Source organism: Orcinus orca, chromosome 4, assembly GCF_937001465.1.
Source record: "Orcinus orca chromosome 4, mOrcOrc1.1, whole genome shotgun sequence".
NCBI lineage: Eukaryota > Metazoa > Chordata > Mammalia > Artiodactyla > Delphinidae > Orcinus > Orcinus orca.
Genome location: NC_064562.1, coordinates 33,186,836 through 33,210,789, shown reverse-complemented (window position 1 = coordinate 33,210,789; position 23,954 = coordinate 33,186,836). Strand labels below are relative to the sequence as shown.

The following is a 23,954-nucleotide window of genomic DNA, read 5'->3' as shown; positions in this document are numbered from 1 at the left end:
AATCAAGAATTATAGGGATTGAGTTTTGTTTTTTCTTTGTTTCTAATGTTTCTTGATAAACAGTGTTTTATTTATTGGAAAGAATGAAAACTTGGACTGTCAGTTTAATTTAAACTTCAGTCGATGTTTATCAGACAATGTATTTTGTTGAATATGTAATTTTTTAATTAGTTGTCTGCATTGGGTCTTAGCTGCAGCACGTGGGATCTTTTGTTGTGGCATGCAGGCTCTTCATTGCAGCGCATGGGCTTCTCTCTAGTTGTGTGTGGGCTCCAGAGCACATGGGCTCAGTAGTTGTGGCATGCAGCCTCTCTAGTTGTGGTGCACAGTCTCTTTAGTTGTGGTGCATGAGCTCTCCAGTCATGGTGTTCAGGCTCAGTAGTTGCGGCACACAGGCTCACTAGTTGTGGCACATGAGCTCTAGAGCGCGCAGGCTTAGTTGCCCTGCAACATGTGGGATCTTAGTTCCCCAACCAGGGATCGAACCCACGTCCCCTGCATTGGAAGGTGGATTCTTAACCACTGGAGCACCAGGGAAGTCCCTGAATATGTAATTTTGACAATGTAAAAAGGCCAGTGGTGTCAACTGTCAGCCCATCCAAGAATGAGACCCTAAATATATATTTTCTATAGCTTAATTCTATATTAAAGTATTTTCTATGCTTAAAGTAATTCTATACTTAAATTTGATGCTGAAGTGAATATTGACAAATGAATATTTATAATGAATAAATTATTCAGTGAATATTATTAAGACTCATGCTTTAATAGCATGTTATTGAAAATTATACAATTGAAGTCGTGGAACTATGTTCACCTCACTCATAATTGATTTTTACTTATAATTGCATCAAAAACTCAACAGCGTAGGGGATATAATTATCTCCCCGCCTCCTTACCGTTTTACTTTCTTAAATTGTTAACACTGTCAAATATCTTACATGTCCATTTATTTTTCATAGGATACATTCCTACAGTGTGTTAAGCCATCAATTTGGTGAACTTCCTGCGTTATAGCTTAGTTTAATTTTTTTTAAGTGCAGAAAGAAACCACCTACATTACTTACTGTGCTTTAAAGGAATTAATAGTATTATGTCCCTACTTATTACTCCCTGGCCTATAACACTTTTCAGAATTTTTACAAGAGAGATAAATGATAAATTGTATTTAGTTTAACTGAAAGGTTAATGAAACTTTTATGCTTAAACTTGTTCATAAAAGTAACAAATCATAAACCTTAAAAAACTGATATTAAAGAAGTTTTTGTCCTCTTTGTTACACTTAAATTTTATTTTGAGAATTGTAGAAAATTAAGTTGCTTTTAAATCACTCTGTCATCACATGAGGCTTTTGCATGATTGAAATACCTGTAATTACTATGTCATTTTTGTCATTGTTGACTTAAAGGTGTAACTATAATAATCATCTGCTAAATTCTTGGAGAGCAGCTGTATAAGACCGATTTAACAGCTGGGGTAACCCAGCACAGACTGTAAGAGTTAAACTTAATCTTGAGGCAAGTTATGTTATGGTCGTTGAGGACTTCATACTGGGCATTTCTGAAATACTTAAAAAATTCAATCCAATAATTGGATTTTTGTTTTATCACAAATATTTCTTTAAATGTTTAATGAAAGAGTGAGGAAAAGTATCATTTTGATATTAACAGCTAAAGTTTTCAGACAAAATATGGGAATAAAATCCAAAGTTTACTCATTAAAAAAAATCAGATATACTCTGAATGTCACTGTTCATGCCACCATGGTAAATAGGAAAGGAAAAATACGTTAAAAAATATTATGGAATAATATGGAATCAGAAAAATTCTAAGATCCTTATCTTGAATTTCATCTTTTAAAATCATGTTTTAAAAAATCATTTATGCCTGTAACTTTTTTCCATTGAAAATGTTTTCTTATTGTTATGCAACATTAATATATATTCACAACACAAGGATAGATGCCTGTTTTTAGAAGCTATACACACAAATGAATTGAAGCAGTGAATTTTATTTGGATATATTTTGTAAAACTGTAACTACTTACTAAACTATAATAAAGGAAGGCTCACCAAATTGACAGTCCAACACATTACAAGAAGGTGCTATACTCGTTGCTATTAGAACTGCAGTATATATATTCTTAAAGCTGTAAGGGACTTCATTCTTAATCATTTTGTCCAACCTCCTCATTCCTCATTCTAGAAATCTGAAATCTGAGACAGCTTAAGAGACTTACCTAAGGTCACTGGTTAGTGGTAGAGCTGAAAGTAGAACTTAAAGTTCACCCTATATTTTTTGTATACTGGTAAGTTTACCTGGAGTATTAATTTCAGGTAATTTGGATGAAAGTTGATTGAGGCAATAATTAAGAGTAATTTGATTGTAAATGAATTTAGTTGTAAATAAGTCAGTAAATAGTTGGTGTTTTTTGAGTCATGGAATTTCTAGTGCACTATGCAATGGTGTCATTATATTTAATTTTTCAGGACTTTTTTGGGGTTTTTTTATAGTCTTTACCTTGTAACTTTATTTTCAGCCAATTTAAAAAAATTAACTGGAATTTTCCAGCAGAATTTGGAAATAACCTAAATGTCCAGCAATCAGACCTTGATTATACAAATCAAAGCAGTTCCAATACTATATAAAACGTGATATTGTAACATTCTTATTTTGAAAATGCTACACATATATGTATATATGTAATGCTTTTATTTTGCAAATGTCTAATTACCAGGTCACATTTTTATAACACTTATATAAACTGTATGTGCTGCTTTAGAACCCAAGCTAATTTCTCTTACGTCCTTAGGGGCTACATGTACTTAGGGGCTACACTAAGTCCCTGGATAAAGAAAATTAGCAAGGAAGTACAGTAATAAGTTATGACTCATTAAATGTTTACATGAATATAATATCTTAAATGCATTATAATTAGATGTTGTAATCTTTCTTAGGAACACTTTGAGCATTTAAATGTTTCAGAATTTTTTAAGGAAATGTTTTGAATGTGATTTTAATTTTTATAAAACATTTCTGTTCGTTTGACTTATGCCTTTTATGAATAATAAAACTTTAAGAGGAATGCCATATATTTAAATTTTTCCTTCATAGTAAATTTAATTGTGTTTTTAGTTTCTACAATTAAAGTACGATATGTTATTTGGATTTTTTTTTTTGCAATTGTTTTTTGGTTTTTTGCAGTTGTTTCTAATACAAGCTTGACTGTTCATCATTAAGCAAAGAACTTAATTTCTTGATTCATCATCATTTTTCTCTGTTTTTAAATTGTTCTATCTTTGTACATGAATTGCTTAGACTAGGGAGATAACTTTTAACGCTCTGGTATCTAAGGTGTTAGGAAAGACTAAAAACAATGACTTAGATACAGAGAATAATCTGTTTCACTCTATATCCCAGAATAAATGAGTATGCTCTTTATAATACCGTATTTTCATCTCAAAAGGATATTGATTCTGATTTATTTCACTTTAGGAGTGGTGTTAATTTTTAGAATCTGGAATTCTTTTGTTTCTACAGAAGAGTAAGTCACTTGTTGCTTAAATTCACAGAAGTAATAAATAATACTGAATTTAAATGGTGTATGCTGATAGTCTCCCTGTCAAAATTTTTTGATGTGAGACTGAAAACTTCTGGTTAAAATCATAAATACTTGTAGGTAAACTTGTATCTTCCAAGCGATTTGTTTTAGCTGATTCAAAAATAGTTTATGAAAAACAGAAAATCTTTATGCTGCTTATATGATGTGGCCTTTGATCTGGAGCAGTTAAATCCTGGCCTTCTGTATAATAATGAATGTAAGAAATGGTAGAAATCCAGAATAAACTACTATAAATCTTTTTGTCATTGTTGTAAGAGAATTGGAGTGTATGGAACTGTAATACATTTTAGAAATACTGTATTGGTGATATTTTGTTACATGCAACATTTATATATAATCATCTTTGACTAATACAAACTTTTATTTATTTATTTATTTGGCGGTTCGCGGGCCTCTCACCGTTGTGGCCTCTCCCATTGCGGAGCACAGGCTCCGGACGCGCAGGCTCGGCCATGGCTCACGGGCCCAGCCGCTCCGCGGCATGTGGGATCTTCCCGGGCCGGGGCACGAACCCGTGTCGCCTGCATCAGCAGGCAGACTCTCAACCACTGCGCCACCAGGGAAGCCCTACAAACTTTTAGAAGAAAGAAAAATCAGAGAGTGATAAACAGGCAAAATATCTTGTATAGAGATCTTCTCTTTATCACAAGTTCCCCATTGTTGAGTTCTTGGATGGATAGTGATACCTGAAGTCTTAAAATGCCAAGGCACAACTACTAAGATGCTACAGCTTAACTTTTAGATAAAAATCGTGACAGAATTTAGGAAGTCTTTCTAAAACTTGTAGATGATTGTGTTTTGAAATATTGTACTCCAAAGTTATTATAGGTGGATTTTGCATCTTTGCTTGCTTTCTTAGTGATTTTTAAGATTGAAATGTAATCTGCAAAGCTCTATGTGATTTTTTTTTATCCTAGTAGTAGTAGTAATGGCAGCTGACAGTATTGAGCACTTACTAAATGTGAAGCATTGTTCTTTGTGTTTCACTTATATTAACCGTTGTAATCCTCATAACTGTCCTATGAGGTAGGTTCTATATAGATGAAATTGAGACACAGAGGCATTGATTTAAGGACATACCACTAATAAGTGGTAGAACCAGGCTTTGAACTATGGCCGTTTGACTCCAGCATATATATTCCTACCTACTGTATTATACTCCCATAATATTTATTGATATCATCTTAAAAAGAGCTTGTCTATTTTGAAAAGTCTCAGTTTGGGTGGGGGGGGGGTTAATAATTAAGACTATCTTAAATGCTTTTAAAAGGATCATTGAAACCAAGACTTTATTTTTTCTTGAACGTGTGGAACTAGCTGCATTTTAAAATATTAGCAATTGAGGTTCTCCTACGCATTGTCTTCAGCTTCCCTCACTGACTAGGGTTTTCTTGATTTTGTAGTTTGAATGTTTCCATGCTGATTTAGAGCATTGCTTTAGAAGTACTATTAACTTGAATCCTCAGAAAAAAGATGGAACTCGGTAGTTTGGAAATTAGTACTCACTTTGCTCAATCACTAATAATGTCTCTTTCACAAAAGTGTATTGTTAAAGACACATAATTTGATTTAGCGTTTGCTTGAGTTGCAGTGCTCTGTACTATCCAGTTGAGGGCAGCTACTTACCAATTTAAAAAATGAGTTGAATTAGAATGCCACCACTTTGTATTTACCAAAACTTGGTATCTAGTGTAAAACACAACATTTAATATACAAGACTGCTTTAATTTTCACTCCTATTTTTACCATAAATAATCTCTTAAAAATGAAAAACTAGTTTTACTTCATGGTAATTTCTGCCCTTTCATAAGTACTTTATGTGTATTTTAATTTTCCTAATCCAAATTCTTTTCAATTCCAATCTCCTCCCCCTCCCTTGCTTTAGGATCAGACTCCAAGAAGATTAGAGAGGTTCATATCATCCTTATCTTCAAACTACCTACATGTAAATACATGTGATTATAAATTTCAATGTAAAAGTGAAAACTAATTTTCAGTATGGTGATCTTTATTAAGTGAAAGTCAAAATTGGAGTTGATCTGTTTGATTCATTTTTCTCTGCAGAATATGTTAAATTTGTGGAATGAAGTACTCTTCTAATTTTTCTGGATTGAAATAACACATAGTTTTAATTACATCTTCTATGTGGTATCAAGAAATGAATTTTGGGGGTTAATTAACTATCTGATCAAAGATATCACTGAGACAGAATTTTTTTGAGAATAAAGAATGTCTACCTGAAACTATATGTAATACTAACAAAGTGACCCTGATAGTAACTTGGAGATGGGGCATTCCGCGGGAGCTGCCTCAACAAAGGGATTTTTCTAATAAGGAGAAACAGACACAATATGACTGAAGGTTATGTTATACAAAAAAAAAAAAAATTAGACTTGTGTTAAGGAATAAAGTGAGCACCAGAGGAGATGCTGAGATTAGAATGAGGCTAGAGACATTCATTCTGCAAGGTAGTAAGTAGTCTAGTGGGGCCGTAGACATCCTTATCTCAGGTATCAGTCTCACCTTGTTGTACCATATCAACTTAACAGATTTCCAGTACCCTCTCTCCTATCCCTAGATCTCTGTTGGGTTTTTTCAGTGGTTATGGTTGTATTCTTAGTCATTTACTTTTTTACTAAAACAATTTTTGTATTGTGATTAAATACCCATAACATAAAATTTACCATTTTAACCATGTTTAAGTGTACAATTCAGTAGCATTAAGTACATTCACAGTGTTGTGTAGCTGTTACCACTGTCCATGTCCAGAAGTTTTTATCTTTTCCAGCAAAAATTCGGTACCCATTAAACACTAACACCTCATTCACTTCTCCCCCGAGCCGCAGGCAACCACCATTCTACTTTCTATCTATAAATTTAACTACTCTAGGGAGCTCAGATAAGTGGAATCATACAATATATATCCTTTTTTGACTGACTTATTTCACTTAGCATTATATCTTCAAGGTTCATCCATGTTGTGTCAGAATCTTCTTCCTTTTTAGGCTGAATAATATTCCGTTGTATGTGTATGTACCACATTTTTTTAACCCATTCATCCATTATTGGTTACTTAGGTTGTCTCCACCTCTAGTCTGTTGTGAATAATGCTGCTATGAACATGGTTGTACAAATATCTGTGTGAGCCCTGCTTTCAATTCTTTGGGGGTGTATATCCAAAAGTGGAATTGCTGGATCACATAGTAATATTTTGAGGACTCTCCATATTTTCCACAGTAGCTCTGTCCATTTTACGTTCTTACCAACAGTACACAAGGGTTCCAGTTTCTCCACATCGTTGCCAACACATATTTGTGTGTCTCTGTGTTTAAATAATAGCCGTAATAATGGGTGTACAGTGTGGTTCTGGTTTTGATTTGCATTTCCCTAATTATTAGTGAAATTGAGCATCTTTACATGTACTTATTGATCGTTTACATATCTACTTCGGAGGAATTCAGTTTTTTACTTTTGTGTCACTAAAAATTTCTTCTCTGCTTAATGATTTTGCATTTTCAACTACATTTTAAATTGTGATATCAGAGAAAGGTGTACTTTAAGAAAGTAGCATCATGGTAGGACTAGGGTTATTTCTTGTGTGTGGATTGACTTCCCAGCAACCCACTTCGTGTATTTAGTAGGACAGATCTCACCAAAGTCAAATAAGAGACCACCCATTTCTGACATTCTCCTTTTTAACTCTCTCCATATCACATTCTAAATTCCCACTTATAAAAATCCATAAAAGCAGGTGGAAGGAGAGATAAGTGAGATGACTGGCTGTTGGAAGAAAAAAACAGAATGGAAGGAGAGAACAAACATTAGCTGAGCATTGTGAATGGATAGTTCACTTCTATTATCTATCTATTAAAACTACTATCAATTCTCACACTAGGCTTTTTTTAAATCATCATAATGTTCTAGTTCCTGGGCTTGGAAATGAAATGTAGCATAAAGATTAATTAGCATGGCATAAGTAGTTAATTTAGGGAAATATTTGAGATAATTCCGAAAAAGTGAGTTTGGGGCCACTTTGAGGAGAGTCTTCATCTCCAAACTTTATCTTAGGCTTTGGGGAACCATTGGAAGTTCTTGAGGAGTGTATTGTACACCACATTCCGTCTCCATATTTTAGGAAGATGTATCTGACTAGGGTATGTTAAAGAAATGAAGCCCTAAGGATTTGTGATGAACTGGTTAGTTATTATTCATTTTACTTTAATTACTTACCAACACAGGTTACATTTATAAATACTTGGGTTTCTAAATATATTTAATCAGTCACATTACTGTTATACTTTCAAGTGGAATCCCTAAGTGTTTCAGAATTATAGAGATTGAACTGAAATTTGCAAACAACTAAAATGTCTCCTGGTAAAATTAACCTGCAGTGCATATTAATAGCTATTGAGAGCCTCAGTTGATTTAATGTCTTAGTTTGAGATAAAGACTGGTACATATGGAAGAGGAAAAGAGAGCATGCTTAAGACAAACACTTGAAGATATAGTGCTTATTCTGAATATATCTAAGATAGAACAAATATATGTTTGTCTTTTTTGAGCATGCATAAATGCTGTCCTTAAATTTGAAGCACGATTCGAAACACTCCTAAAATATTAATGCTGATATTTGGGTAAGGAAGACTTAATAAATATTTAAGAGAAAATACAATGTTTATCTTTTGGATTTTTGTAAAGACAAGTTTACTTTCACTTTCTAGGGAATACCTAGGTTAGTCACTGGAGAAGTTTCCAAAGGGACCCTGTAGCACAGCCCTGCTTCGGTTGTCTTCGCATTACTGACTTTGTATGGGAGGTGCACCAGCTGTTTGACTGGCAGGAGCAGGAGCTTTCACTTCAGTAGTTTATAACTCCTGGCTATTCTAGGATAGCTTGCACTTCACCAAGCCTCAGACAGGTCAGGACATTTGGTAGGAGAAGGTTGAAAGACAAAAGCAGCAGGCCTTGGGTTCTCAGCCTTTTTTTAAAATTAGAAAGTTATATTTTAATTCGGTGGTTAGAGTTTTTAGTAATGTGCCTGTATTACATGTAGAGAGTATTCATCAGCCAAGAGGAGTTTTAAAATGTCAAAACCGGGAAAAGCTACTCTAAACCATGGCTTGGTTCCTGTTGATCTTAAAAGTGCAAAAGAGCCTCTACCACATCAAACCATGATGAAGATATTTAGCATTAGCATCATTGCCCAAGGCCTCCCCTTTTGTCGAAGACGGGTAAGTCTCACACATTTGAAAAATAGGAATATTTATTTAAATGAACTACTTCTGCCTCTTTTGGTGAAGAAATGGTTCAAATTTCAATTGGTATTTATAACTAAAACTATCAGTGCATTATGTAGCCAGTGAAAACTTCTGTAAGTGATAGTTTTAATAGTGTGATAGAGAGCCTCTAGGGCAAGGTTACCTAATTCACCGGTTTGTGTCTCTCATTTATTTTTATGGTATTAGAATTCTTTAAACTTACTTAAACTTGGTAAATTTAAAAAGTATGTTTTGAAATATGTCGGCAAATACTAACACCCCAAATTTGTCATTTCTATTTTGTGGGAAAAGTAAAAAGCTGGTGGTATGGTCCTTATACATGATAATTAAAGCATTTAGCTCTCTTAAAGAGTTTATCTGCCAATTTAAGCTAGATTGTTTTTAAATCACTATTTCTTAAATTCAGACCTAACATAATAGAGACGTTACTTTTTGCTGTTATATGAAATAAAAATAGCATGCTATTGTGTGGCAGTTACGATACAGTTTATATATAGACAATTCTGAACTAATATTTTGTAGAACTTGTGCTAATCTATAATCAGGTTATGATCTATTGGATGTTTTTTGGGATTACATTCTCCTCCTCGCCAGATTTTGACCCTGTTAGTATTAACAGTTTTGTTGTATTTTCTGTGTTACTTGGTATTACCATTTTGAATTATTAACTAGAGTGATATATTTTTAGATCTAAAATATGTTTAGTATCCCGAACACATTAAACCAAAAAATACCTGTTGGAGAGTCATTGAGTGTTTTTATATATCAGTGCTATTAGTGTTTTAGTTCCTTTTACCAGCTCCCCCCACACCCTGCTTTTTTCTTTTTTTTTTTACTAAAAGGGAAACATTCTATTAAACAAGTAGGTTAACTTAACAACACCTGAAAAATATTTTTCCTCTTTAGTGAACAGAATCTTCTATTTGCTTGGACTTAAATAGCCTTTGTAAAAATACGTTTTCTAATTACCTTAGTTCTTTTTGAATTGTTTCTACTTCTACTCCAATAAATGGTAGCCATGTTGAAAAACATTTTGAGTAAGTTTTAAATGTAATACAGTTTAAACATTAAAAATAGAATATAAATATCTCTGTCACCCACTTACTTTCTTCTTAACTGTATTTTCAGAAAGTGTGTCTTTTGTTTTGTCTTCTGTCACTTTTATAACTTCTGAATGAGGTCACTGCTCTGATTTAAACATTTACACAGAGGCCTCTAGTAGCTTTAAGGTCATTAATAAACTAATTTATTATTTTAATACTTCTGTAAAAAATACCAATACAAGTAAACTTTCAAATCAAGGAGAAGAAGTGTGAGTTTTTAAAATTAAGGGGTTAAGATCTTAAAAAGATAATTTTGTTCTTGTTGAATATTTCTAATAAACTTAAGTACAGTTTATAGCAGATTATTCATTATGTCACACTGTATGTTTTCTATCTGTATCTTCTTTACAAGTGCATGAAACTTAAAAGGCTCAGGAGCAGATTCTCTAAGAAAAATTAATAGAGAACTTAAGGGCTTTCCTTGCAGGTTTCCTAGGGTCACTATTCAGTTTGACTTTTCTAGGTTACTGTTATGATAAATTATAGCCTGGCATTTGTAATTATAGAAGAGGACTAAATTCAAAAAATAAAATTCAAACTATAACATAGTTCTAGTTTGGGGGAAGATAGATAACAAAATTAACACATTCAGTTTTAGACTGCCTGCCAATAATTTACTATTGTATAACTCATTGACTCTGACTACTAGAAATATTAGAGGGATCGTGTAATTATAACTTCTCCCCTCCTTTTTGCAACTGGTTAATTTAGGTAGCTTTAAATTGATTCACATGTTCTTTGTTGTTTTAACTTACTAACTTTCCCTTGGTAATGTTAATGATAGATACTTTTATATATATATATATATATATATTTTTTTTTTTTTTTTTCCGTACACGGGCCTCTCACTGTTGTGGCCTCTCCCATTGCGGAGCACAGGCTCCGGACGCGCAGGCTCAGCGCCGTGGCTCACGGGCCCAGCCGCTCCGCGGCATGTGGGATCTTCCCGGACCGGGGCACGAACCCATGTCCCCTGCATCGGCAGGTGGACTCTCAACCACTGCGCCACCAGGGAAGCCCTTTAATATATTTCTTATCAAAGATTTTAAAAAGACTTTTGGTGTGATATGTAATTAATCACATTGTGTATCTAATATCCAGTATATCTTTTCCATTAGGTATGTTTAGCCTCTTTCAATCAGATTGTTATACACTGACAACAAGTGTACAGACTTCTCTATTTTGTAGGCCATTTTTATCCTTCCAAGTAGTGAGCTAATGTATAGTGAACTCTTACAAGACTGTATGTAGTCTTGGCCTATTAAAAGTTGAAAAACATGTTATTGCACCTCCATCCATCATAGGTGTTGATCCATTTAATGTTTGCACAGTAAAATAATTTTGAAAATTGTGAAAAATTCTTTAAAATAGTTATCATAACTACAGCTTCAATTTATAGCTCTCGAAATGTTTCCAGGAAATTTATTTACCTCATTATTAAGTACTATTAGTAATGATAGTCTAATTTATTATTATGTAAATTATTCTAGCTCCTCATCAGAGATACTTTGGACTTAATACTAATGACAGTAAAGAAATAGCAATCTAGCTATTAACCAGTTACCGTCAATCAAAGTGTTTTTAGTATTTAGGTCCTCATAGTTCATATAAGTCCTACAGGTAATTCTTAGCATCAGGAATATTTGAGAATATTACTTGAGTATATAACTTTTTATTCTAAAAGAACTGATCGTCCTTTAAAGGAAGAGAATATTTACAGGAAAAACTTACTTAGTCTATAAAATCACTGGAAAATTGTTTTTCTTTGAAATTGGAATACCTAGTTATGGTAATACTGTATTTCCTAAATCCTAAGATACATTATTTTTCTACATTTTAAACATATGTAAAATTAGTGTACGTCTGGATGGAATTTCATAGCTTAGCTGGCAGCATTTTTTTCTTTCTAGTGATAAGAGAAGTAATATCTTACAATTAATAATAGTATATTGAAAGAAAAGTCATTAAAATGTTTATATTTCATTTATTAACTCGTTTTTGTTTGGAGACTTTCAAGCATTGACAGTATTCTCATAAAGTTATTCTTCAATGTTACTATTTTGGTAGAAATTTCCAAAAGACATGCAATTGGTTATGTATATAGGGCTTTTAAAGATATCTGGTTGCCTGTGTTGGTTTATAGAAGGAGAATGTTTTTAGAGCGCCTTTATATTCTTGGGTTTGAACCGATTGTGTAGCATAAGCATCAGCAACAGAGCTAAGAAAATGGGGTAGAGCTGCTGGTGGGAGCAGCAGGGAGGCGAGGTGGGAGCAACGTGGTACAAGGACTTGTTCACCTGAAACCCAAGAGCTCAGGCAACAATGAAATGTATGACTAGATTTCTGATAGTTGAAAACAATTTTGTACTGGTTATATTCCATATCCAGTTCTGTTTAAAGTACCATATTTAAAATAATCTTTCTTTAAAGTGAAAATAGAAATAAAATTGAAATAGAATATTTGAGTCATTTGAGAAAATATTTGAGTTAATATCACTCCTGTGTATTTTTATCTTTGAGGGTTAGCTTAAGTCAGGGGTCCACAAACTTTTTCTGCAAAGGGCCAGCAGCTATTTTATACTTTGTGGACCAGATAGTCACTGTTAGAACAATTCAGCTCTGCCTTTGTAGCATGAAAGCAGATGTAGGCAATACTTAAAGGAGTAGTTGAATGAGCATGATTGTGTTTTAGTAAAACTTTATTTACGAGACAGTGAAATACAGATTTTTATGATTACAGTAATACTATAGTAAATCTTCTTGTGCTTGAATATAAGTTTCAGCTAACAGTAAATTTTTAGAAGGAGATTGTTAGAGCCATAACGTTCCATTTTCTTTAAAAACCCTCATTCTCTCTTCTAATTCTTTTGTAGCTATATAGAGAAAAAATTTTATGTGTATAATCACTAGAATTTTAACATACTGCTCTTTTTTGGTTTTTTTTTGTTTTTTTGTTTTTGCGGTATGCGGGCCTCTCCCGTTGCGGAGCACAGGCTCCGGACATGCAGGTTCAGTGGCTGTGGCTCACAGGCCCAGCTGCTCCGCAGCATGTGGGATCCTCCCGGACCGGGGCACGAACCCGTGTCCCCTGCATCGGCGGGCGGGCTCTCAACCACTGCACCGCTGGGGAAGCCCAACATACTGCTTTTTAATTTTCCTTCTCGATGTACAGTAGTAGCATAATAATGCTATTAATAATTGCTCTTATTTTAAAAGGACCTACTATATATTCTAGGCATTGTCCAGCTGTTTTTTATATTTTAAATAATTCTTAAATGATTTAAACGTTTGTTAAGTACGGTAAGTTAGGTATTATCTCCATTCAGTAGACTAGAAAGCTGAGGCTCAATCAAGTTACCTCTCCCCAGTTTTCTTGGTAAATAGTAAAGCTGGTATTTAACCTCAGGACTCTAATGCTGCAGGTAGTAGCCATTCTCTTTCTACTGTGTTTTGTGACCTTTTCTTATGAACTTAACTTTTTTCAACTATTATTATATTCATATTTTGGTGGGTAAACCTGGGAGCCTATCATTGTTGACATTGTTTCTTTGAGAAAATTCAAAGATTCAAATAATTGAGCTACAAATAACTTGGTAGCATGTTACATTTATAAATTTAGGATTTTTTGTGTAATCTCTTTCAAGATGTTTCATTTGTAAAGTTATCCCACAGATGATGCAATGATTATAGTGATAAAAAACTAGAAATATTCAAACAGTATGCATGTTTGTAGTCTTTCTGTAAGCTGAGGGATGATACCTGTTAAAGAAAAAATCATTCATGAACCTTGTTAAAATCATAAGACAGATTTTATTCAGGGGGACTGTCATGATATGTATAGGGACTACTACAAGGGGAGTTTGCAGTAGGGGAGATAGATTGGGCTCAACTGTTAATAGAACAAAGAAAAGTGAGAATTTATAGCCAAGGAGCAGCATGGGATTCAGTGGGTAGCTAATTTCTAAGAGGAAGCATCAGGGGTAAAGGGTGGGGGGTGCTCTGGTTAAATGAACTTAACCAAGGTGGTCAGAAATCCCCTGGGGGATGGTGGAGGATGGCGAACCCAACAGATATGGAGAGGGTGACCAGGTACCACAGGTGATTGACATCAAGGGTGGGGAATTCTGGTTAGACTGATTTAGCAGGATTCTTGCTAAAATTTGGTTCCTGAGAACATGCCGAAGGACAGGTCCTAGTTGAAAAAGAGCTCAGGAGCCTGACTAGAGTTTGGTTAAAGAGAGAATCGTTGTCATACCTCAGGGTCTGTGTTTGGTAGGAAACAACTCAGAACAGGGTGTCTGACAGATTAACCATCCTCAAACTGCAGTGCAGTACCACTCTCATCAGTTTGTTCATTTAGTACTTTTGACTATGATGACAGAAATTAAAAACAGCATTATACCTCTCTTAGCTTCAATACTGTCTTGGATTCAAGCTTTTTCTTTATTGTTGAACTATTGATGATACTAATTAAAAAAAACCCTATATTTAAAATTTTAATCTCATTCAGGCATAATCTATTCTGCTGTTTTTGTGTGTATAACCTTCAGTTAGTTCAAGGTATATATAATTATAGTCTATTAAGCTCCTTTAATAGACTTTTCAGCAAAGGTCTGCCAGTTTTATCAAACAGTTGTATTGTCTTTGTTTCAAAAAACAACCTCTCTAATTATTTATTCTACAATAAAATTTTCACTTGTAGGAAGATTTTATAATCCATCATAAGTTCTGTTGGTAAAGCAAATTTGTGAGTTATTACCTTCCTGAATTTAATAATTTGATAATCCCCTAAATTCCCTGAGTTGAATTATGATATAGAGAATTTTTATTTTCTTCCAGTAGTTAATATCTTTTACTTCTGTTTATAAAAATTAGACATGCTCAGTATGTAAAATGCAGAAGAAATGTTTCTTTACATTTTCCTAAATTATCAGTAATTCCACTGCTCAGAAATAACCACAGTAAAAATTTTAAGTAAATAACTCTTTAAACAAAATCGATACTTTAATCCATTTTTCATATATTGCTAGTACTTCCTCATGGCTATAGTTATTCAAAAGTGTATAATCTGCCAAATGAATGTGTCATCATTTTCTAACTGCTGTTGATTTGGTCAGTGACCTGCTTTGAACTTTTTTATACATAAATCTTTAACATCTCTATATACATTTTTCCAGAAGTGGAATTACTGGGTCAAGGAGTGTGAATTCTTTTAGATTCTTAATAAATACTGCTAAATTGTTTTCCAGAAAGATTGTACCAAATAAAAAACAGCACTAGGGACTTCTAATTGTTGTTTAACAAGAGAAAGAAATCATATTTTAAGCAAATTTATTCCTACCATGGCAAAGTTTTATGGATTTTACTTAGTTGATACTATATCATTATATTTCTATGTTTATTCTAGGTTTTCTATTGAAGGAATTTTTTTTTCATTTTGAGAAAATAATGATATGTGTTTATACTTACAACATCATTAGGAAAATATATAAATAGATCAAGAAATTATTTGTTGTTCATGGTGATTTTTTAAAATAATACTTTCTGGAAAATAATGTTTGCCATAAACCTGTCACCAATATTATTTTCAACTATAATTTTCTTCTACTCTTCCCATAGTTTTAAAACTATTATCTCTGTTTTTGTCTAAACAGATGATCCATGTGTATGGTTTTATAATTTATCATTGATTTAACACATTTTTACTGTGTCTTATGGTTATCTCAGTTTTTGTCATCTTAGTTTATACTTTTACATTTCTGAGTTTTAGTGTGTTGTTTGTACAGTTTAAATGACAGTTTCTCCCAAAGTATATTGCTATTAATAATCTTTACTACAGGAGTACTTTTCATGCTAGCAAAAGCAGCTGCCAGAAATACTTGCCTATTTCTTAAAGCACTGCAACTTAGTCTTACATTTCTGACATAGCTTTGCCTTTTGCCCCAATCCAGGTTCACCTTTTATTTTTATTTTTTAATTCTAGTCTAGCTATGATTAATTCTCATTTAAAATAGTTGTAGCAAGTCTCCCATTCTAAAATGCCTTGATGCCTGAAAGACATTTCATGAAACTCAACGTTTGTTTCATGGAACTCTTAGCCAAGAGGAAGTAGATGGATATTTCCTTAACATATAGAAATATGAAACCTTTAAAAAGCCAGTATCATGTTCCCTTCCCCCATACTAATCTATTCAGTATCTGCCAGTTACATTTGTGCCTCTTTCTCCAAATCCTTTCCATGACCTCACAGTCTAGCTTGTCTCTCTGGTTGGAACCTTCCTCCTGGCACTGGTTGCATCTACCGTTGTCCTCATCCATTAGTGGAACGTATTGTAGTTGTTGCAGTTACCTTTGGTGCTTAGACATATATGTACTGCTCAGTGGTGTTATTTGACAGCTTCATTTAGTTATCTTGTTTCCTCAGTTGAGGCTATGAACTCTTATTAGACTTCAGAAATTATCTCTAGGGCTTCCCTGGTGGCGCAGTGGTTGAGAGTCCGCCTGCCGATGCAGGGGACACGTGTTCGTGCCCGGGTTCGTGACCCGGTCCGGGAAGATCCCACATGCCGCGGAGCGGCTGGGCCCGTGAGCCGTGGCCGCTGAGCCTGCGCGTCCGGAGCCTGTGCTCTGCAACGGGAGAGGCCACAACAGTGAGAGGCCCGCGTACCGCAAAAAAAAAAACAAAAACAAATTATCTCTAATATCTTTTCATGCTCCCAGTGATGTGCAAGAGAAAGTTAGTGTAAATATTTGTATGACCAATTTGTTGAAGCTTTTGTTAAGTTTGGAAAATTCTTTAAGGAGTTTTTGTACTGTTAGAATATGGCATGTTTTTGTTTACTAAATGTTTTTAAATGACTGTGCAGCTGTGATTTTGAATATTTCATTTTCTAAATATAACTAAATTCAGATACAGTTTGACACTTAATTTTAAAAGTAATTACTACTTAGCAGTTCCGAAAACGAAGGAGAAACAAACATAGGGTGTACTCATTTAGATGGCACTTTTGAGAGTCTACAGTAGCCAGACAAGTCAGAAAATGCTAAAATAAAAATTATTACAATGCTTTGGAGAGAAGGAAGAACAGGGTGGTGCTATGAGCAGATTTGGAGGGAGATTTTAATAGTTTTATCTGATTTTTTTTTTTTGAGTAAACTAAAATGTGGCTTCCTAAAGTTTTTTTCCACAGATATATTCTATTGGAACTTGGGGGAAAATTGGCATTTTCAGATCATCTGATATCTTTTTGTGTGTGTGTGTGGTATGCGGGCCTCTCACTGTTGTGGCCGCTCCCATTGTGGAGCACAGGCTCCTGACGTGCAGGCCCAGCGGCCATGGCTCACGGGCCCAGCCACTCCGTGGCATGTGGGATCTTCTCGGACCGGGGCACGAACCTGGGCACGAACCCATGTCCCCTGCATCGGCAGGCGGACTCTCAACCACTGCGCCACCAGGGAAGCCCCATCTGATACTTTTATTGTCACTATTTATTTTATCAATAAAGGAATTAACTAGTTACCACATACCAGGTCATTCTATTTTTGATCCTATCAGTTTCTTCTTAAGAATGTTTCATACATCATGCATAAACATGAGTAAACAGAATATAAATTGTAAATTTTCTTCTGGTCTTATTTTCTGTACTGTGCAAGGCGGTGGCTGTAAATAAAAAGGTGATGATTCTTCCTCTCTGTCTCTGGACATACAAAAATGAAAATTACAATCCGTTAAGCATTTAATAGGTAGTGGTAAAACCACAAACAAACCCTTAGACCAAAGGATAATTGCTTTAAATGGACCCATATACAAAGTACTGTGGGAGCATGAGAGGGCCACCCAAGTCTCAATTCAAATGGCTCAGGAAAGGCTTCACAGTAACTTTAACTGAAAACGTGAAGGATGTTTGCTAAGCAGATGATCAGAGAAGTTATGGACAGAAGGAACTTGTATTATTGCTTGGTCTTACATCTTGTTTTTTTCACATTAATTATACTGCTGCAAAATTATTCACTTATATCCGGATATGAAGTTTATTAATAGTAGTAACAGCCCCAAAATATGTATTAAGGACTTAGAACAGAGTTGGGAACTTTTCTAGAACCTGTAGATATAACAGTAAAGTAGATGGACAAAGGCCATGCTCTCGTGGAGCTTAGGTTCTAATTTAGGGAACCAGAAAAGTAACTGTTAATGCTAATGTTTTGATGATGATAAAACAGGGTAGCAGTATATAATAGAGTCTAACTTGGGATGCAGAGGAAACACTATTCTAAGTATTTTCCACATATGAACTCATTTAATCCTTAAAATAACCTCATGAAGTAGATTGCATTATATTATCCATATTTTATAGATGTAGAATCAGAGGTATAGGAAGTTTAACTAACTTGCCCTAGAGCTAGTAAATGATGGAGCTAAGATTCTAACCTACGTGTCTGGCTCCAGCATCATGAACAGTGTGGTGTACTGACCTGGGTAAGGGTTTGTTGAGTGAATGGATCCTTAGTTTCCAAATATTTCAAGGTTAACTTTTGCCATGTAATCCTGGATTTTTAAATACGTAATTTATACTTTGTTTTCACAATTTATGAAGACCTCAATATCTAATTACTGATAACATTGCTTTCTAGATGTTTTTGTCATCGGGTGATGTCATAGTATTAGGTTGTGCCTCAGTTATCAGATACAAACGCTAACATGATTTGTAAATCTACAACTACAGCATAGAAATAACTGCCCTGAATTGTTATCCCTTTTGTTGATAGTTAATCTGTACAAATAGTATAGTAATTTTAACATCACAGGGCAAGGCTATTTAAATTTGTAGGTTATATTTTACAGAAACTAAATATTAAGACTTGGAGTATGGGAGACAGATGAAAAATATGCTAAAAATAAACTTGTTACAAAGCTTCTGGCTGGGTAAACAAGTATGAAATAAATCCACGGTCCCTTGTCTGCAAATCAGGAGTCCAGTAAGCCCTGAAAACTAAGAAGTGTTTTAACAAGTTGGCCAAACCTAACCCTAACTAACTAAGACAGTCACTTTTATTGTTTATCTGAATATTTGTATATTTTGCTGCAGAAATGTTTGTACGTGATGTACTGGAAGTGTTCTGCCATACGCTGTATATGTACCATATTACCCTTCTAAACTCCAAAGGTTTTGAAGTCAGGAACACAGCTTTCTCCAAAATTGTGGAGCTAACTGCAGACCTTTGAGTTTTACAGGTATCATCCACATTTAGAAATGGAATACACTTTGAAATGTCGAAGTAACCTAAGCCTTATCTTCAGTCTCTTAAGTACATTCATATTTAACTGCTTTAAAACATACATTACATAAATGAATACCTAAATTTTATTAACCTAGTTATAGGCAGCTCAATATAGTATGATAATAGTTCAGAGCTTTTGTATTATTTATCTTCAGTGATTAAAGGCAACTCATGCTATCAGATAGATACTTTAAATGAGGAATGAGAACCGCAACAACTTTTTAAATTTTTCTCAGCATTTCCGTGGAATATTAACACCTCTAAATTAATTTTAATTCTGCTAATATGTATTAGGCGTATACATACTCCCTGCTTGTGATGCTAATGTAACAAAGGTGAATAAGGCAGAGACCTTCCTTTAAGGAGGCCACTGATGCTTTCCTGTCTCTGAGAGACTTATTGTCACCGTTCCATGATATCCTCATGATATCAATCAGAGGAACATGGATTAATTAATCCATTCAACAAATAAGCATCTACTAATTGCCAGGCACAGTTCTAGATACATTATTGAACAAAACAAACAAACAAAAATCCTACCTTTTTATAATTTAACATTTTGGTGACCCTGAGAATTCCACCTAGGCATGGAGAGCATGTTTGATCTGCTCCAGTATACAGTGTTTCATCAGACTCCTTTATTCAGTTGTACACTTTTCATTTCCAAGTCAACTGGTGATCATTTGTAGTTTATAGTTTCTCCATATGTATATAAGGATACCTCCATACACATGCCTGCATATGCAGACACTCTACCTGACTTGATAGGATTATTTTGGTAACTTAAGTGAAATGTATTGATAGTAAAATCTACAAGTTTTCAAATACTGTTAGGTAGTATCCAGTATATTATATTATTTTGAGGCTCTGAAAGATTAAATATGATTCCATATTATTTCATTTTTCATGTTCTTGCCAGAAAACTTTAGTCTTTAATATCCTATCAGGTCCACCATAGTGATTTCTTTCTGGATCGTACCTGGGTCAGAATTAGAGTTCTTGGCCCTATCCCTGACTTGTTGTGGAAAGTTGCATAAATTAATGTGTCTCACATATAAATCAGTTAAATAATGGTAGATTAATTGCGGTAGATGCAAATAATGATAGATATAATGTAGGATTTTTAAAATGTGATGTAAGTTTTACTATAGAAATAATACCAGAAAGGACTACCATTTGTGATAAAAGCAATGACATTCTTATTTCCTTTTACAAAGACCTATTGATGCAGCACATCTCTTTATTTGCATATATAGTGCTTTATTCCTACAATGTTGTAAAAGGTAAAATAATTACAGTAGATTTTTTAAAAATAAATCTGGTATTAGATTAATAAAAGTTTCTGTTGTGGTTTTGGTAGTACCTATGTATATATGTGTTTATGTATACATTTATGAGCTTTATAGAAATTTATTTAGGTCTGGGGGAAACAATTCAATGGTTAGTATTTCTCAAACATTAATATATAAACATTGATCCCAGAAGCACATAGGTGACTAGCTATTTGTTTATGGTTATTTTATGATATCTTCATGTAAGGTTGGGGAAATCTGTTTTGAGAGAAAAAAATATAATGTTGGATGAAATTCTCTTATCTTAAGTTTCTTCTCCTTGCTAGTATTGAAAGTGAAAATTGAAACTTATGGGTTACTCCTATTTTTAACTACCTTTTTATGTGTGGGTGATTTCATATCATTCACTTGGGAACAATTTGAGCTTAAAGAGCTTTTCAGTAATCCACAGAAATCTCTACATTATCACTTTAGATTTTGAAATGTCATTGTTACTACTAGTTTGAACATGTAGGGGCAGTATAGTACTGTTTTTGTAAATCTCATCTGAATTTGTGGGTTTTTTAAATCTGTAAGTGTTCTTTGAGGAAATACAACTTATGTGTTACTTTTTAAGGGATGATTGGTGCTGTTTTATTAAGTTGGAACTATTCTTTCAATTCAGGTTCATATATATATATATATATATATATATATATATATATATATATATATAGTACAGAAGCTTTTATATTATAGAAGCTCATGGCCCTGATTTATATTTGAAGTCAAGGAATACGTTAAGCTAGTTAACAGGGAAAATGCATTCTTATAGTTAGACAATAAAAACGAGGACAAGTGGATTCATGGAAATGCTAAAATCAGTGCAATTTTGCTCTTATTCATTCTGTACCAACCTTTCAAAATGAATGTTTAATCATGAGAATTTTAAAAATTTAGTCTTAATTTTTCAACCTGACAAAGAGATTCCTAAACAGTCTTATTTTAAGATTCTTTAATTGGTAAATAATTCTTTTAGTATCAAAATGATTAAGGGTTTTTACAAAATTTATGGTTGCCTTTTTTTTCCACTTAAAGTGATGTACACTTAATAAAAAAACAACTGATCAGTTATCTCTTCTATCCATTCCATCTATTTATTCAATCTATTCAACAACTTCTATGAACCAAGGACTACTTTAGACATTTGGAGTACAGTAGTGAATGAAACAGACCCACATCTTTGCCCTTGTGGAGTTTATGTCAGGATGGCAGACTGCTTAAGAACATAGAGATAGAGTCAGTTAGACCTGAGGTTAAGTTTTCAGCTCCATCACTTACTAAGCCACCTCTGTAGGATGGCAATAATAGTACTACCTACTTCACAGGATAGTTTTATGGGTAAAATGAAATAACATAGAGAAAGTATGGTTATATAATAAGAACTTAGTAACTGTTATGAAGTCCACATAAGACTTATTTAGATGTGTTGGTAAAAATATAATTAATTCTCCTCATATAATAGTACTTATTTCTTTCACTTACGGTTAGTATTTTGAATATTTTTTCATTTTTAGTTTCTTCAGATTGTGAGAGAAAATGCATAACACCAATTTTGATAGTCATTTTTCTTAAAGTTTCCTGATTGACTGTTAATCTTTAAATGGAAAGATACTGCACATAAAAAATTAATGTGATTTGGATCTTCTTGCATTATATAGAGTCATTCAGTGTGACTCTCATGTATATAAAAATTAACCCCAATATGTCTTCCTGAATTAAGAAAGTAACATGTGCCACTTAGTATTTTGTTTGGAGTTTCTCTGTTCAGAATAAATGTGTTGGCTTCAAATACCATTAAATTTTTAGAAATTAAATTGCTATATAAGAATTAAAAACATAGTTTGTTGATTCACATATTATGTTAGCAGCTAAAATGTCTAGGAAATAGTTTTCATTATGATTCTTAAATTTTGACGCCATTTCTTTCCCTAAATTAGGCCCCAAAATGAGTTAATTAAGAAATGGAACGTAACTTGTTAACATCTTTGAAAACTAGCTTGTCCAAATGGCACCTGGTATATTATTACCATATAGGAGTTGAGACTTAAAACATTTAAAGAATTGATTCACAAGTCTTAACAAAAGTACTCAGAAATTTAGATCCTTCTTGGGTACCCTGTACTACTCTTGGTTCTTTTTATTTTTTAATTATGTGGAAGACCCATGTTTAACACACACGTGCGTGCACAGGCACAAGCACACATCCCCCACATACAAACAAATAAAATTCTCATCACCACCCCCAACCCCCGTTTAACAGCTTATCTGCTGTGTTCATGGGACAACCGCTTCATTGAGGGGAAGTCGTTGTTCTGCCGTTTTCGTATTAGCTTTGTTATCATGCAGGATTTTCAGCTGCTCACACTCATTACCATACAGCTGGTATGTAGAGAAGGAAGCAAGCAGAAGTTGTACTGTCTACAAGAATAAGAAGCTCTCTTGCAGATGGGGTGCTGGCAGATGGGGCATGTGTTTGAACAGGTTTTACTAATGACAGAGTGCATTAAAAATCATTCTGAGAAAGTCTAAGGTCAGTGCCATGAATTCAGAGCTTGAGAGGTTGTTCAGCTTTTTGTAGACCTTTTTAGAATATTAATTAACTCTAATGCAAATAAGTAATAAATGGCCCAACCACAATCTCTTCCAAAATTTTTTTTATCAGTTTTCCTTTTTTATTTTAGTATATTTTGTTTTTCTTTAATATAATTTAAAAAGCACTGTTAGCTAGTGTTTCTCATCATCTTGCACTATATTTTGTAGTCTTCAAATATATTTACTTAACATTCCAGAGTATGTTTATATACAAAAGTGTTTTGTATACATGCTTTGAAATGTATACATGTATACATTCTTTGAGCAATGTAATAACATTCCTCAGTTTTGATATATGAGAGTATTTATCAGAAGATGAAAACCAAAGAGGATTTGGAAATCCATATGTGTAGTATTGACTTCGTTGAAGATTAAGATGAGGTATGTTCTATCTGCATGCAAAATTAGAAGTGGGGCTTCCCAGGTGGCGCAGTGGTTGAGAGTCCGCCTGCCGATGCAGGGGACACGGGTTTGTGCCCCGGTCCGGGAAGATCCCACAGGCCGTGGAGCGGCTAGGCCCGTGAGCCATGGCTGCTGAGCCTGCGCGTCCGGAGCCTGTGCTCCGCAATGGAAGAGGCCACAACAGTGAGAGGCCCGTGTACCGCAAAAAAAAAAAAAAAAAAAAAAAAAGTGAATGGTATGCCCCCAAATGTATCTATTGTTAAAATTATTACTTGCATATGTTCCATATTCACAAAACCAAAATGAATAAAGTAGTAATTGAAATATCTATCAATATATTTTTT

The 23,954-nt window shown here is 33.9% G+C and overlaps 1 protein-coding gene across 8 annotated transcripts in view; it reads left to right on the top strand.

Annotated features, from left to right (window-relative positions):
- The window catches only part of FBXW7 (F-box and WD repeat domain containing 7), a 207,823-nt gene that overhangs the window by 136,388 nt on the left and 47,481 nt on the right, over positions 1-23,954 (top strand). The window contains exon 2 of one of the 8 annotated variants that reach the window (XM_049709080.1): positions 8,675-8,852. The exons of the other annotated variants lie outside the window; for them this stretch is intronic. Within the exon in view, the coding sequence (XP_049565037.1) occupies positions 8,675-8,852 (178 nt within the window). The remainder of the gene's footprint in view (positions 1-8,674; positions 8,853-23,954) is intronic. 8 annotated transcript variants of the gene reach the window in all.